This window comes from Lepidothrix coronata, unplaced genomic scaffold, assembly GCF_001604755.1.
Source record: "Lepidothrix coronata isolate B3197 unplaced genomic scaffold, Lepidothrix_coronata-1.0 Scaffold105, whole genome shotgun sequence".
In the NCBI taxonomy this organism is placed as follows: domain Eukaryota; kingdom Metazoa; phylum Chordata; class Aves; order Passeriformes; family Pipridae; genus Lepidothrix; species Lepidothrix coronata.
In genome coordinates this window covers 2,555,246-2,567,649 of record NW_016690285.1, presented here as the reverse complement: position 1 = coordinate 2,567,649, position 12,404 = coordinate 2,555,246, and the positions used below count along the sequence as shown (strand labels likewise).

The window sequence follows — 12,404 nt, the reverse complement described above, 5'->3', positions numbered from 1 at the left end:
TTGTGCTGCTGTTCCCAGGGCTGGGGCAGCTCTGCAGGGGGGTCTCACCTGAGGGGGCAGAGGGGCAGGACCCCCTGGGGAACACCTCCAGGCACACCCAGTGTGCACAGCACACAGCTGAGTACATTTACACCCATGTGCACCTACACCCTGTAGTAAGAACCTGCATGAACGACTTGGAGCCCTTGTGTAGGAGCAGCAGCTGCAGCCACTGCTGGACATCTCACCCTGCCAAAGGAGCTGTTTAACTGCTGCTGCGTGCCCAGCTCTAACTGCTGTTTACTCCCCACAGAAGTGCTCCTCTCTGTTTTCCCTGGTTCCTGGGAGATGTCAGCAGCCACTGTTGGGTGCAGTGGGCGGTGCCAATGCTGGTTCTTCCCCAGCTCACGCTCCAGAGGTGTTGGGGGCTGCAGAGGTGTTGGGTGCCCCCTTCTCAGCCAGCCTGACCCAGATCCTTTCCCCATCGACCCGGGGCTCCAAAAGGTGGTGAAGGACAAAGACCCCTGAGCACAGAGCCACCCCTGCATCCGGGGCCCTGCCAGATCCCAGCATCATCCTGAGAAACCATAGCGGGATGGGGAGACCATGGGGAAAAGCCACCAGCACCAGAGCTGCTGGGAAGGACAGCCAGATGCCCAAAGGCCAAAATGGCAAGTCAACAATGGGATCTGGGTGCTCCTGACCCACCACCATGGCCATGCCCAGCTCACAGCTCTGGAGAGTCCTGGGAAGGAGCAGGATCTGCAGAGGAGGGAAGCACAGTCTGCAGAGAAAGTAAAACTGAGGCTCAGCTGATACTCTATGACACTGTTTTAAAACTGATAATTAAAAAGCTGTCTTAACAATTTTGGTAAATCATTTTCAGCTTAGACCTCCCTTTCCGAAGCACTGGAAATAATTAACTTTTTAAAACGTAACTCCTCCATATCCTCTACTAAAGTCAGGCATTTTAAAAAGCAAAATGATATTTTAATAATTATTCTCATAATTACAAACCCCATTCTCCACACGGTCCTGTTTTCAATTAACAACTGCACTAATGGGTTTGTTCTCCCTGCCATTTCCCTCTAATGACAGCAGCCCTCACAGACATGGAGAGTTTTGCAAATTCAGGACTATCAGGAGCTGTTTTCTCTTCAATTTACCCCTTTTTTCTGAAGCCTGCAGTAGGTATGAGCCAGGAGATAACATTGTCATACGAGTGGCTGGACAAACACACAGTGCTGATAACTCAGTTCCTGGTGGCTGTCACTGAGGGTTTAGGTTGGAAAAGCCCTCTCAGACCATGAGGTCCAACCATTAACCCATCACTGCCAAGCCCACCACTAAAGCACATCACTAAAGGAAGGTACCAGCAACTCTCTGCCCCTCGGGGCAGGTGCCTGGAAGAACCTGAAGTGTGTCCATGCTTTGGAAGGTCCCCAAGAGGTTGACCCAGCCATCACTGAGTCTGACTGCTGAATCTTGACAAGGTTTGAATGGGTCTCACAGGTTCAGCTCACTTCATCCATTATCATCAGGACCTTCAGCAGTGAAGAAAAGCTCCAACAGCCTTTTGCCCAAAGGAGACTGTGCTTTGTAAATCAGATTTAGAATCACAGGCTGGTTTGGGTTGGAAGGGACCTTAAAGCTCATCTTGTTCCACCCCCTGCCATGGGCAGGGACACCTTCCACTATCCCAGGTTACCCCAGGCCCGGCCCAACCTGGCCTTGGACACTTCCGGGGACTTATTTCAGAGGATGAATTTAAAACACAACTTCTACACACCAAGACATCAACCGTGTGTTTTGCAAACCATGCTGTCCCCGGGGCTGTCTGAGGGAACACAGAGGTGGAAACTGTCCATCCCTGGGGACAGCCCCTGGCTGGGACACATCCCAGTGAGGGGGACATGGCTCCCAGCAGGGCCCGTGTGACGCAGGGCAGCCACCCACCAGCCTGGAGACAGCCTGGGACAGCCTGTGACTGTGACAGGGAGTTGTGCTGGTGGCACAATTTCAAGCCAGACTACGCTGGAGGGAGGAGGAGGAGGAGGAGGAGGCTGGCGCCCGGCAGGGCTGGCACACTCCATCACGGCTCGGCGGGATCTGCGCACACGGATCTCCCACTCACCAGTCATGAGCACAACAGCGCTCAGAGATGCTGTGGAAAATGCTCAAAATAGCTGGCTTTGGGGAGGCCTCGAGCCTCGCAGCCTCAGTGGAAAATTATTTTGTTAAGAAGTGAGCGAAGGGGGAGGATGGGGCCCCCTCAAGCTCCAGAGCAGGGCAGGCAGGGCCCCCCACATGAGAGCGGTGCTGGTGATGCCATGGGCAATGCTGCCCCTCCCTGCACGGCCCTGCACCAACCCACAGCACCTTTAAACCCGAACCCACAGCGCCTTCAAACCCGGCCACGGCAGCGAGCGAGGGGTCAGGGCCACCCTCTGTGGGGATGGACTCACCAGGCCAGGCATTCCCCGCCGCTGGCAGTGAGTGCATCCCACAGAAAATTGTTTGAGAGGATTCAGCAAATGGTTTTGGGTTGGGATTACGGGAACAGAGTCGTGGTAACTCGCTCCCACCAGACATTCCTCCGGCATTGTCTCACATCTGCCAGGCTCTGAGCGAGCGGCCGTGCGGGCCCCAGGAACACCCTCTCTCACACAGGAGGGTTTGGCACCCATGGATGGGGCTCCTGACACGAGCCCTGAGCCACCTCAGGCTGTTGTTATGAGGCTCCGGTCATGAAAAAGATCTTGGAGGAAAAACACTAGGGTTTGTTCTGAGTGTCCTTCCTGGCTCCAGCGCTGAGCACCGTCATCCCCAGGCAGACCCAGGGACACTTCTGGAGCTCATCATCAGCCCCTCCGTGCATGCAAGGACCTCCAAACAGCACTGTCCGTCTGGAGAGGGGGCCACCAACACCTCACAGTACGACCAGTTGCAGGAGAGGGCTGCACTGGTAACCTGCCCCTTTTTCCAGCTTCTGTGGATATTTGTTTTCCTGCTTCAGACATGGCAGTGTCTTCCAGGGAATATGTTTCTGAGGAGGAAGGATCCCAGATATATTGAGAAAATCCCCCCCAAAACAAGAAAGGATTTCTCTTGAAACAACAAAATACATTTCACTTAACGAAAGCAGTTAATTAAACCAGATTTCTTTATGTTGTGTCAGTTAATTCCCAAAATACAGGGAGAACAACGTGTAATTACGCTGTTTTAGAGTGTTTATGGCATAAATACATCACTCAAGTGTCAAGTTTTGGGGGTTTCCAGAGCTGGCAGAACAGCCTGGAGCTGAGACAATCCCTGAGAAAATTCCCAAGCAGGCAATGGAAGATGCAGATCCCGGGCACCTCCACGGGCACCACGGCCAGACCTGGCCCTGGGACACCCATCCTGGTGTCTCCATGTGGCTGATGGAGCTCATCCACTAGAGATCCACGGGCAGCTCCGTGGCCTGCACACCTGAATTCCGGGGGGAAAAGTGCAATTATATCCCTGTAGTCTGCTGGAAAAGTGGGAAGGTGCAGCTCTGTGGGTCTCTCCCTGCAGTGGTGGGCGGCTTCTGCCTCTTCCCGATCCCTTCCCAACCCCATCCCCAGCAAAGGTGCCTGTGCCATTCCTGGGACAGTCTTGGGGTTGTTTTTCCATGATTCCAGCCTGGCTGGCATCCTTGTCAGAGAGCAGGAATTCAGAGCCGAATGGCAGCTGAGAGGCTGTAACAGTCTCTGCAGCGTAGTTACTACTTTTGGCATTTCCAAACCTTTTAGGAAAATGCTGCCAAGTTAAAACCCCAACCAACGCCTGCGCTCGAGCGCGTGTGCGTGGGGGGCGAGTCTGGAGATGCGTTTTATGTAAGAAAACTTCACAAGGCACTTAAAATAGGCTGTTTTCTGGGATCGGTTGCATCCAGAGGACGCGCGACTGACATCAAACCCCGATGATGTGCTTGCTCCTCATCACAGAGGAGGAGCTGCTCCCCGGAGGACGTGTTTGTTCCTAAAATCATGGAATCACAGAGTTGTTTGGGTTGGAAAAGCCCACTGAGACCATCAAGTCCAACCGTTCCCCCAGCACTGCCAAGGCCACCCCTGATCCATGTCCCCAAATGCCACATCCACAGGGATTTTAAATCCCTCCAGGGATGGGGACTCCATCACTGCCCTGGGCAGCTGTGCCAGGGCTGGACAGCCCTTTCCAGGAAGGAATTTTCCTGAATATCCAACCTGACCCTCCCCTGGCACAGCTGGAGGCCGTTCCCTCTCCTCCTGTCCCTTGTTCCCTGGGAGCAGAGCCCGACCCCCCCCGGCTCCCCCCTCCTGTCAGGGGGTTGCAGAGCCAGAAGGTCCCCCCTGAGCCTCCTTTTCTCCAGGCTGAGCCCCCCCCCCGCCCCCCGAGCCAGAGCCGGAGCAGGGGCTGAGACATTCCCAGTGCGAAGCCTCCCCGATGAAAACATCCTGTGTGGTAGTGGAACCGCGGGGGGTGGGAAAAGCCAAACCAAAGAAAAAGAAAACAATTAAAAGAAAAAAACAACCCAAACACATAAAACGCTTCCCAGTCCCCGGCCGTGCGGGAGCGCTGAGCGGCTGCGGGGGGAGCACGGAGGAGTCCGGGGTGGGGAACGGGGGAGCCCGGACAGGGAAGGGGGAGCCCGAAGGGGAAATGGGGGAGCCCGAAGGGGAAATGGGGGAGCCCGGGGGCGGCAGCAGGGTAAATACGGAGGGAGTGTAGGGGAGCTCGAGGGGCACAACGGGACAGCCCAGGGGGAGCGGGACAGTCCAGAGTGGGAGTGGGACAGTCCGGGAGGAGAGCAGGACAGTCCGGGCGGGAGCGGGACAGTCGGGGGGGAGCGGGACAGTCCGGGGAGGGGAGGGGGACGGTCCGGCCGCCCCCGCCCGCCGGGAGCCCCCCCGGCGCTGCCGTCACCGCCGCCGTGACGGGCCGTGACGGGCGCTGACGCGGGCAGAGGCAGCTGCGAGGGGGCGCGGCGGCCCCCGGCCCCCGGCCCGGGCTGAGCGCCCGGCTCCGAACGCCCCGCTCCGCCCGGGGAAAGGAGCCGGGCAGCGGAGCCAGGTAGCGGAGCCAGGTAGCGGCGGGCGGGCGGCGCGGAGCGGGATGGGGATGGAGATGGGGATGGAGATGGGGATGGAGATCCCGCCGGGCAGCGCCGGGAGGGTCCCGGGGCCGGGCTGGGGGCGGCGCGCGGCTCCGCCAGCGGTGCCCGCACGGCTGGATGCGGGCGGGCAGATGTTGCTGGCGGCAGCTGCGGCGCGGCTGGGCAGGGAGCAGATGGGCTGCGGCGAGCGCCATATGGCCCGTTTAGCCTTTCACCTCGGGGATATCAATCACAGCCGTCCCGGGAACACGCACCGGCTCCGGCGGGAGCAGGGACGGACGGCTCCGCGCGGCCCCAGTCCCCGGCCGCGGCATCGGCCGTGAGGGGAGCTCGACGATGAGGGACGAAGAATGTGGCCAACCGAGCCTGACATCCAACACCATCAACAGCCCTGCGTTCGGGTCCTGGTGGTTGTCAGAGCAGGCAGGAGCTGACGTGTGGCCTGAGCACTGCTGTGGGGACAACACGGCTTCGTGGGCTCCCAGGGAACAGACACGTGCTAATGGGAATCTGAGCAGGAATAAACATCACTGCAATCAGTACCTCGGATCATCTGATACCACCTACACCACAGAGAGCAGGAAAGAAGGGAGAACGATGCTCCATTGGAAGTTTAAGGGAAATCTAAGGTGGAAAATGGAGTGTTTGTGAGATGGTCCATTCCTACCCGAGGCTGGCAGTGAGACAGACCCCTGTGCCTGGATGGCTCTGACTCCCCACTGGGGCTCCAACTTCATGCGACATCCAACTTATGACATCCAACTTCCCGGTGACATCCACCCTCGCAGTGTCTGTCACGGCTGCTGGCTTCCTGGGGAGAGTCCTGACACGTCTCATGGCACACGTGTGTGTGCACTCTGGCTTGTGCTCTGAGTGCTCCAGGGCTGGGCCTGATGGTGTGTCTGGAGCTGGTGCTGTGGCTGTGAAGATGCTGATCTTCAGCTGCTGTCTGGTGGTGCTGGGGCCAGGCCCTGCCACAGTGGACAGATACCAGCACAAGGCTCATGCTTGATGAGCAGCCGGCCTTGTTCTCTGCTTGGGGACTTTGTACCTCACATGAAATTGGATAAAAATATGCTTTAGCCCTCTTGCCCCCTGGAAGGCACTCACAGGGGTGATACCACTCCTCTTGGATCTCTTGGAGATGGCATCAATGTAAATGTGTCCATGAAGTGGGGATGGACTGTGACTGTTCCAGGGGCCTGGCACTGCCTCTTTCCTGCCCTTGGCTCCGGGCAGGGGAGCAGGCCCTGACGAGCAGAGGGGATTCCTGATGCAAAGAGCGTCAGCCACTGGTACATCATGTCTTCTGGTACCTCGTTGTAAGTCTGAAACTTTTGCTCTGTTGAAGAGGAAACAAAGCTCTCCTCTCCCAAAACTCCATCCTGAAACACTTGGCAAGTCAGACAGGGGATGTGAGTAGTGAAAGTAGTGAAAGTGTGTCCATGAAGGGAAGGGCCAGGTGCAGAGACTGCACTGCTGCTGCAGGACCCCTTTCATATGTACCCCTCAAACACGGCCTGCCGGGCTGGGAGTGGGGAAGGAGTGACCTGTGCCACCACCATGGGATCTCATCTGACCCAGGAGCTGGGGCTGCCCACAAGCAAAACCAGTGCTCTGTGCATGGCAAGTTCCTGCAGTGCCCTGATGCCCAGGGCAGCCGGACACACCACACTGGAGGTGGGTGTTTGAGGGAGCTGGTGATGTTGATGGTACCCTCGGTGCTGATGGTGCCCTCGGGGCTGCAACAACGAAACCTTCCCCATGGTGACCCCATTACAGTGTTCCTACTAACAGAGGTGCAACCACAGCCACCACCCATCCACGTGCTTCTTAATCCTAAACAAACTGACTTTCCTCGGGAGTTTGCTGCGCTCACAGCCTGGACTGACGTGGATTTTGGGGTTTTTATTGGAAATGGCAGTGCCTGATGCAGTTCTGCTCGTGGGTGGGTTCCAGAGCAGGGCCTGTGGGGTCAGTGGCAGGGCCTGATCCTGTGGGAGCTGTGGGCTGGAAAACCTCGCTCGTGGTGGTGAGAGCCTGCCAGGAAGATGGACTTGCACTTTTGGGAGTGTACTTGGGAACAGGCCCCCCATAGAGGCCATCCAGGGCCAGAAGTGCTTGTGGTTCACTCTGGCCTGTCCGTGTGCTCTGTTTCCCTGTGTTTGGACCGTCTTAAATTCTCCAACTTTGTGGCCTTGGGTGTTGCTTTCCTACAGGAGATCATCCTGTGAGTGAGGGGCTGTGCCCAGCTCCCACCCCACTTCCAGGGGGACCAAAGCAGAGCCAGTGGACACGGGACACTCCATCGTCAGCACTTGGGGGCAAGAGCGACAGTTCTCTGTAATTAAAGGTGCTCTTTGTGCTCCCGTGTTCAAATACCCAAATCCGGCATTTCCCCACATGTCTGGAATTGTGTTTGCAGTTATTTAATTTGGAGTTCTTTTTAAAAGCATGGAGTCTGGAATGTTTGTTCTCCGCTTTTTTTCACATCATTACTCTGATACTGCTTGATTAGCTCCCTCCCCAGTCATGATTGGTAATTAAAATAGGCATTAAAATTAGTCACTTAGCAATTTTGCTGTTCAATTGGCAATTAAATTACTTAATTGCAATTAAAGTCCTAATTTTAATTGGCAAAATGATAGATGTAGATTTAAGATAATATGTATAAATACTTTAATAAGTGTCTATATAAGGATTACTTAATTACTCAACTTCAAGTTTATGCTGTTAACTTTAGAACTTTTAAGTGAGTAATGAAATTTATATTACATCTATTCTAAGGATATGATAATTAGATGTATCACTTAGCCCTATAAGGGCCTGGGCTGTAAGTTGCTTCTGTGGTGTTGAACTACAGCCTGGACAAGCTGTTGGGATAGGAGTGACACTGATGGTGACGCCGCAGCCAAGGGGACACACGGGGAAGTTGGCTGAGCTCCTCCAGCACCCTCTGGGTGAATCCCGTGGAGAAGGACCCAAGGCAGCACCTGGAGCTGTGGAAACACTGTTCTAAACAGTCCTCAGTGGCACCTTACAGCGCTGGGCCGTTTCTGTGCTGCTCTTCACCACATCATCCCGCTGGATAAATCCCGGGAGCAACTCTGTGGGAGCAGAACATCACCCGGCTGTGGAGATGGTCCCTCAGGGTGGGGGCAGTTTGTCTGGGGTGTTTGAGTTTCTCCAGCGAGAGGAGCAAGTTGGGAAGGGAACGTTTGGGGTTTCACACAAACCATTGGTGTTTCAGTGTTCTGGGGAGTTTTCTGCAAGGTGCAGACTTTGGGGGGAACACGCTGGATTTTAGGGTTAGGTTGTGCTGTGTTGGGCTTTATTCCCGGTTGGATGTTCGGTACCTTTTCACAGCCTTTAGGACATCGGGTCTACAGCACTCCTGAGGAAAGGCACCTGGAGCTGCCGGGCCATTCCCGGGCTGTGAAGGCCCGTGGCCACCCCGTCTGTGTTGGGAAGTGACACCCACTCACGTGACTGTGTCCCTTTTTTCCAGGTTGGAGGCAGCAGAGGGTCCCATGGGAAGGTCCAGGGTTGGTGTTGGAGCCACCTGCCAGACCCCACCAAGTGTCTCCCTCCAAAAGCTCTTTGTCCCTGTGCACCATCACTGGATGGACCCAGAAACTGAGATTCCTGATCGGATTTTAGTAAATATTTTTAAATAAATGCAGCGCCTTTAATTGTCCCACCCCAGCCCTGCTTTGTGACTTCTCCCAAAACTCCCCCAGCCAGGCTTGGGCTGGGAATGATAGAAACTGGGGGGGCTGTGCAGGTGTTGCTGGGGCAGAGGTAAAATAAAATAGAGCAGCATAAAATAAGAACAATCAATAAACAAATAACTGGAATTTAAATAAATAGGTAAATAAATAATAGAAAAAAATTAAATAAAAATAAATTAGGAAGATTTAATAAATGAGATACAATAAAAATAAGTAAATGCATTTAATAAAATGAAATAAAACTTATAGTGAAATAGAATAAAAAATTTAAAAATTTAAAAAATAAAGTAATATAAATTAAAGTATGCGATGAAATAAATGGAAATAAATAAAATTGAAATAAATAAAATAAAAAAATGTAAAATTAGATAAATATAAATTAAAATAAAAATAATGCAGTCATTGGAAAAATAATACAATAAATAGGATGAAAATAAAAATTTTAAAAGCACAAAAAAGAACAAAAACAAATTATAATTAATTAAAATAGAAAAATAACACAATAAACAAAATAAAATAAACTAAAATCCGCCCAAATTCCGCTTGGGCTTCCGTGGAGGCGGGAGAGGGGTGCGCGTAGGAAGCGGCGGCGATGAATGGAAGGGGCGGCTGCCCCGCTGCCGACCCCGGGCTGGGGGTTTGCCCCCAAACCCCGTGTTTGTCCCAGACCAGGCTGGGTGGGTTCGGTGCCCCCAGACCCCGTGTTTGTCCCAGACCAGGCTGGGGGGGTTCGGTGCCCCCAGACCCCCTGTTTGTCCCAGACCCCGTGTTTGTCCCAGACCCCGTGTTTGTCCCAGACCAGGCTGGGGGGGTTGAGTGCCCCCAGACCCCGTGTTTGTCCCAGACCAGGCTGGGGGGGTTCGGTGCCCCCAGACCCCGAGTTTGTCCCAGACCAGGCTGGGGTCCCACCCCCGCTATTCCGGGCCGTCACGTCACGGTGACGCGCGCGGGGGGGCAGGGGCGGCCCCGCCTTCTATGCAAATGAGGCCACGCCCCCGCCCCGCGCGTGGCCGGGGCGTGTCTCGCCGCGTGACGTCACCGGTCGGAAACTTACCAAAAGGGCGCGCTGGCGCGCGGGGGGGCGTGTCCGGGGCGGGCCCCGGCGGCGCTGATTGGCCGCGCGCGCTGACGCGCGGTGACGCGCGGGGGCTCGCGGCGCACGTTGGTCGGCGGCGCCGCGGCCACATAAACAAAGGCACATTGCGGGCGGGCACAGTCCGGCCGCCCGCGCCGCACAGCGCTGTTCGCCGCGCCCGCCCGCACCGCCCGCCCGCACCGCGGCGCGCGCCCCGCTCCGCGCTCCGCTCCCGGTGAGTGCCTGTCCGTCCGTCCGTCCGTCCGTCCGTCCTGTCCCGTCCTGTCCCGTCCTGTCCCGTCCCGTCCCGCAACCCCTCCCGAACGGGGTCCCGCGCGCGAGGCGCGGGGAGCGCGCCCGCCCGGTCCCGTCCCATCCCGCCCGCCGGCGGGTCCCGCACTGGTCCCCGCACGGGTCGGGTCGCGCTGTCACCCGCGGAGCCGCCGCGGTGTGCCGGGTCCGCCCCGCCGGCTGTCACCCGCGCCGGCTGTCACCCGCACCGCCACCTCCGGGAGACCCCCCGCGCCTCACCCGCTCCCCCAGGGACGCGCCGCGTGTTCCCGGTGGGATGGAGAAGCGGACACGGCACGGGTGCCGCTGACAGCCCGTCCGCCCGCCGGGAGATTCCTGCCCGCTTACAGGGAAAAGAACCCAAACCGACCCCAGAACCGCTGCTCGTGGGCGCGGGGTGGCTCTGCTCCCGCACCCCGCGGGTCCACAGCTGGGGCTCCCCCGGACCCCGGCAGCCTCCCCGGCGGGGCCGTGGGTCTGTCTCGAGTCCCGTGTCCCTGGGTTTGTCGCTGTACGAGCGAGTCCGTGTGTCTGTCCTCCCACCAGTATGTCTGTCCCTGTCCCCATGTGCGTGACCGGCGGCTCCGTGTGTCTGTCCCGCTCGCCGGTTCCATGTGTCTGTGCCCCACCCCGGCTGCCCGACCGGCGGTCCGTGTGTCCATCCCCGACCGGCGGTCCGTGTGTCCATCCCCGACCGGCGGGTCCGTGTGTCCGTCCGCGACCGGCGGTCCGTGTGTCCATCCCTGACCGCCCATCCCTGTCTCTCAGCCGTCGGCCCGGGCAGGCTGGAGCCGCCGCCGCGCTGTGACCCCGCGGACTCCTCGCTCCCCGCCGCGCTCCGACGCTGTCCGCCCCCGGCTGCCCCGACACCGCCGCTCCCTCGGCTGAAGGTTGGTGCGCTCCGGCCCCGCGGCTCCGCGGCCCCGGCGGGGCAGGGGCAGCGGGAACCCTCCGCTCGCCCCCGCGGTGCCCGGCGCGGGGCGGTGCGGGGCGGCGCGGGCCGAGTCTACCTGACGCTGTTTCGTTTGCAGCCATGCCCTGTGTTCAGGCTCAGTATGGGTCCTCGCCTCAAGGAGCCAGCCCGGCCTCCCAGAGCTACAGCTACCACTCCTCGGGAGAATACAGCTCCGATTTCCTAACTCCGGAGTTTGTCAAGTTTAGCATGGACCTCACCAACACTGAAATCACTGCCACCACTTCTCTCCCCAGCTTCAGTACCTTTATGGACAACTACAACACAAGCTACGACGTGAAGCCCCCGTGCTTGTACCAAATGCCCCTGTCGGGACAGCAGTCCTCCATTAAGGTGGAAGACATTCAGATGCACGGCTACCAGCAGCACGGCCACCTGCCCCCCCAGTCCGAGGAGATGATGTCCCACTCGGGCTCCGTCTACTACAAGCCCTCTTCGCCCCCGACTCCCTCCACGCCCGGCTTCCAGGTGCAGCACGGCCCCGTGTGGGACGATCCCGGCTCCCTGCACAACTTCCACCCCAACTACGTGGCCACCACGCACATGATCGAGCAGCGCAAAACGCCCGTGTCCCGCCTCTCCCTCTTCTCCTTCAAGCAGTCTCCCCCCGGCACGCCCGTGTCCAGCTGCCAGATGCGCTTTGACGGGCCCCTGCACGTGCCCATGACCCCCGAGCCGGCCGGGCCGCACCACGGCGTGGACGGGCAGGCCTTCGCCGTGCCCAACCCCATCCGCAAGCAGCCGTCCATGGCCTTCCCCGGGCTGCAGCTGGGCCACGCGCCGCAGCTGCTGGACAGCCAGGTGCCCTCGCCGCCCTCGCGGGGGTCCCCGTCCAACGAGGGGCTCTGCGCCGTCTGCGGGGACAACGCGGCCTGCCAGCACTACGGCGTGCGCACCTGCGAGGGCTGCAAGGGCTTCTTCAAGGTACGCGGGCACGCGGGGGCACCCGGCGCGAGGGCAGGGCGTGGGCAGGGGGCAGGCAGGGAGGGCAGGGACCGGGACAGCGGGCAGGCAGGGAACGGGACAGAGGGCAGGCAGGGACTGGGACAGCGGGCAGGCAGGGACCGGGACAGCGGGCAGGCAGGGTGCGGGACAGCGGGCAGGCAGGGTGCGGGACAGCGGGCAGGCAGGGTGCGGGACAGAGGGCAGGCAGGGAGCAGGCAGAGCAGGGACAAGGTGCAGGACAGCGGGCAGGCAGGGAGCAGGCAGAGCAGGGACAAGGTGCAGGACAGC

General features: G+C 58.3%; 1 protein-coding gene across 3 annotated transcripts in view; it reads left to right on the top strand.

Annotated features, from left to right (window-relative positions):
• The first annotated feature begins 11,043 nt into the window (after positions 1-11,043).
• NR4A2 (nuclear receptor subfamily 4 group A member 2) overlaps positions 11,044-12,404 on the top strand; it is a 6,268-nt gene continuing 4,907 nt past the window's right edge. For 2 of the 3 annotated variants that reach the window (XM_017823819.1, XM_017823818.1), the window contains exons 1-2: positions 11,044-11,088; positions 11,230-12,095. In XM_017823819.1, coding sequence (XP_017679308.1) covers positions 11,232-12,095 — 864 coding nt within the window. In that variant the 5' untranslated portion in view covers positions 11,044-11,088; positions 11,230-11,231. The remainder of the gene's footprint in view (positions 11,089-11,229; positions 12,096-12,404) is intronic. The other variant, XM_017823820.1, reaches the window with a different exon arrangement.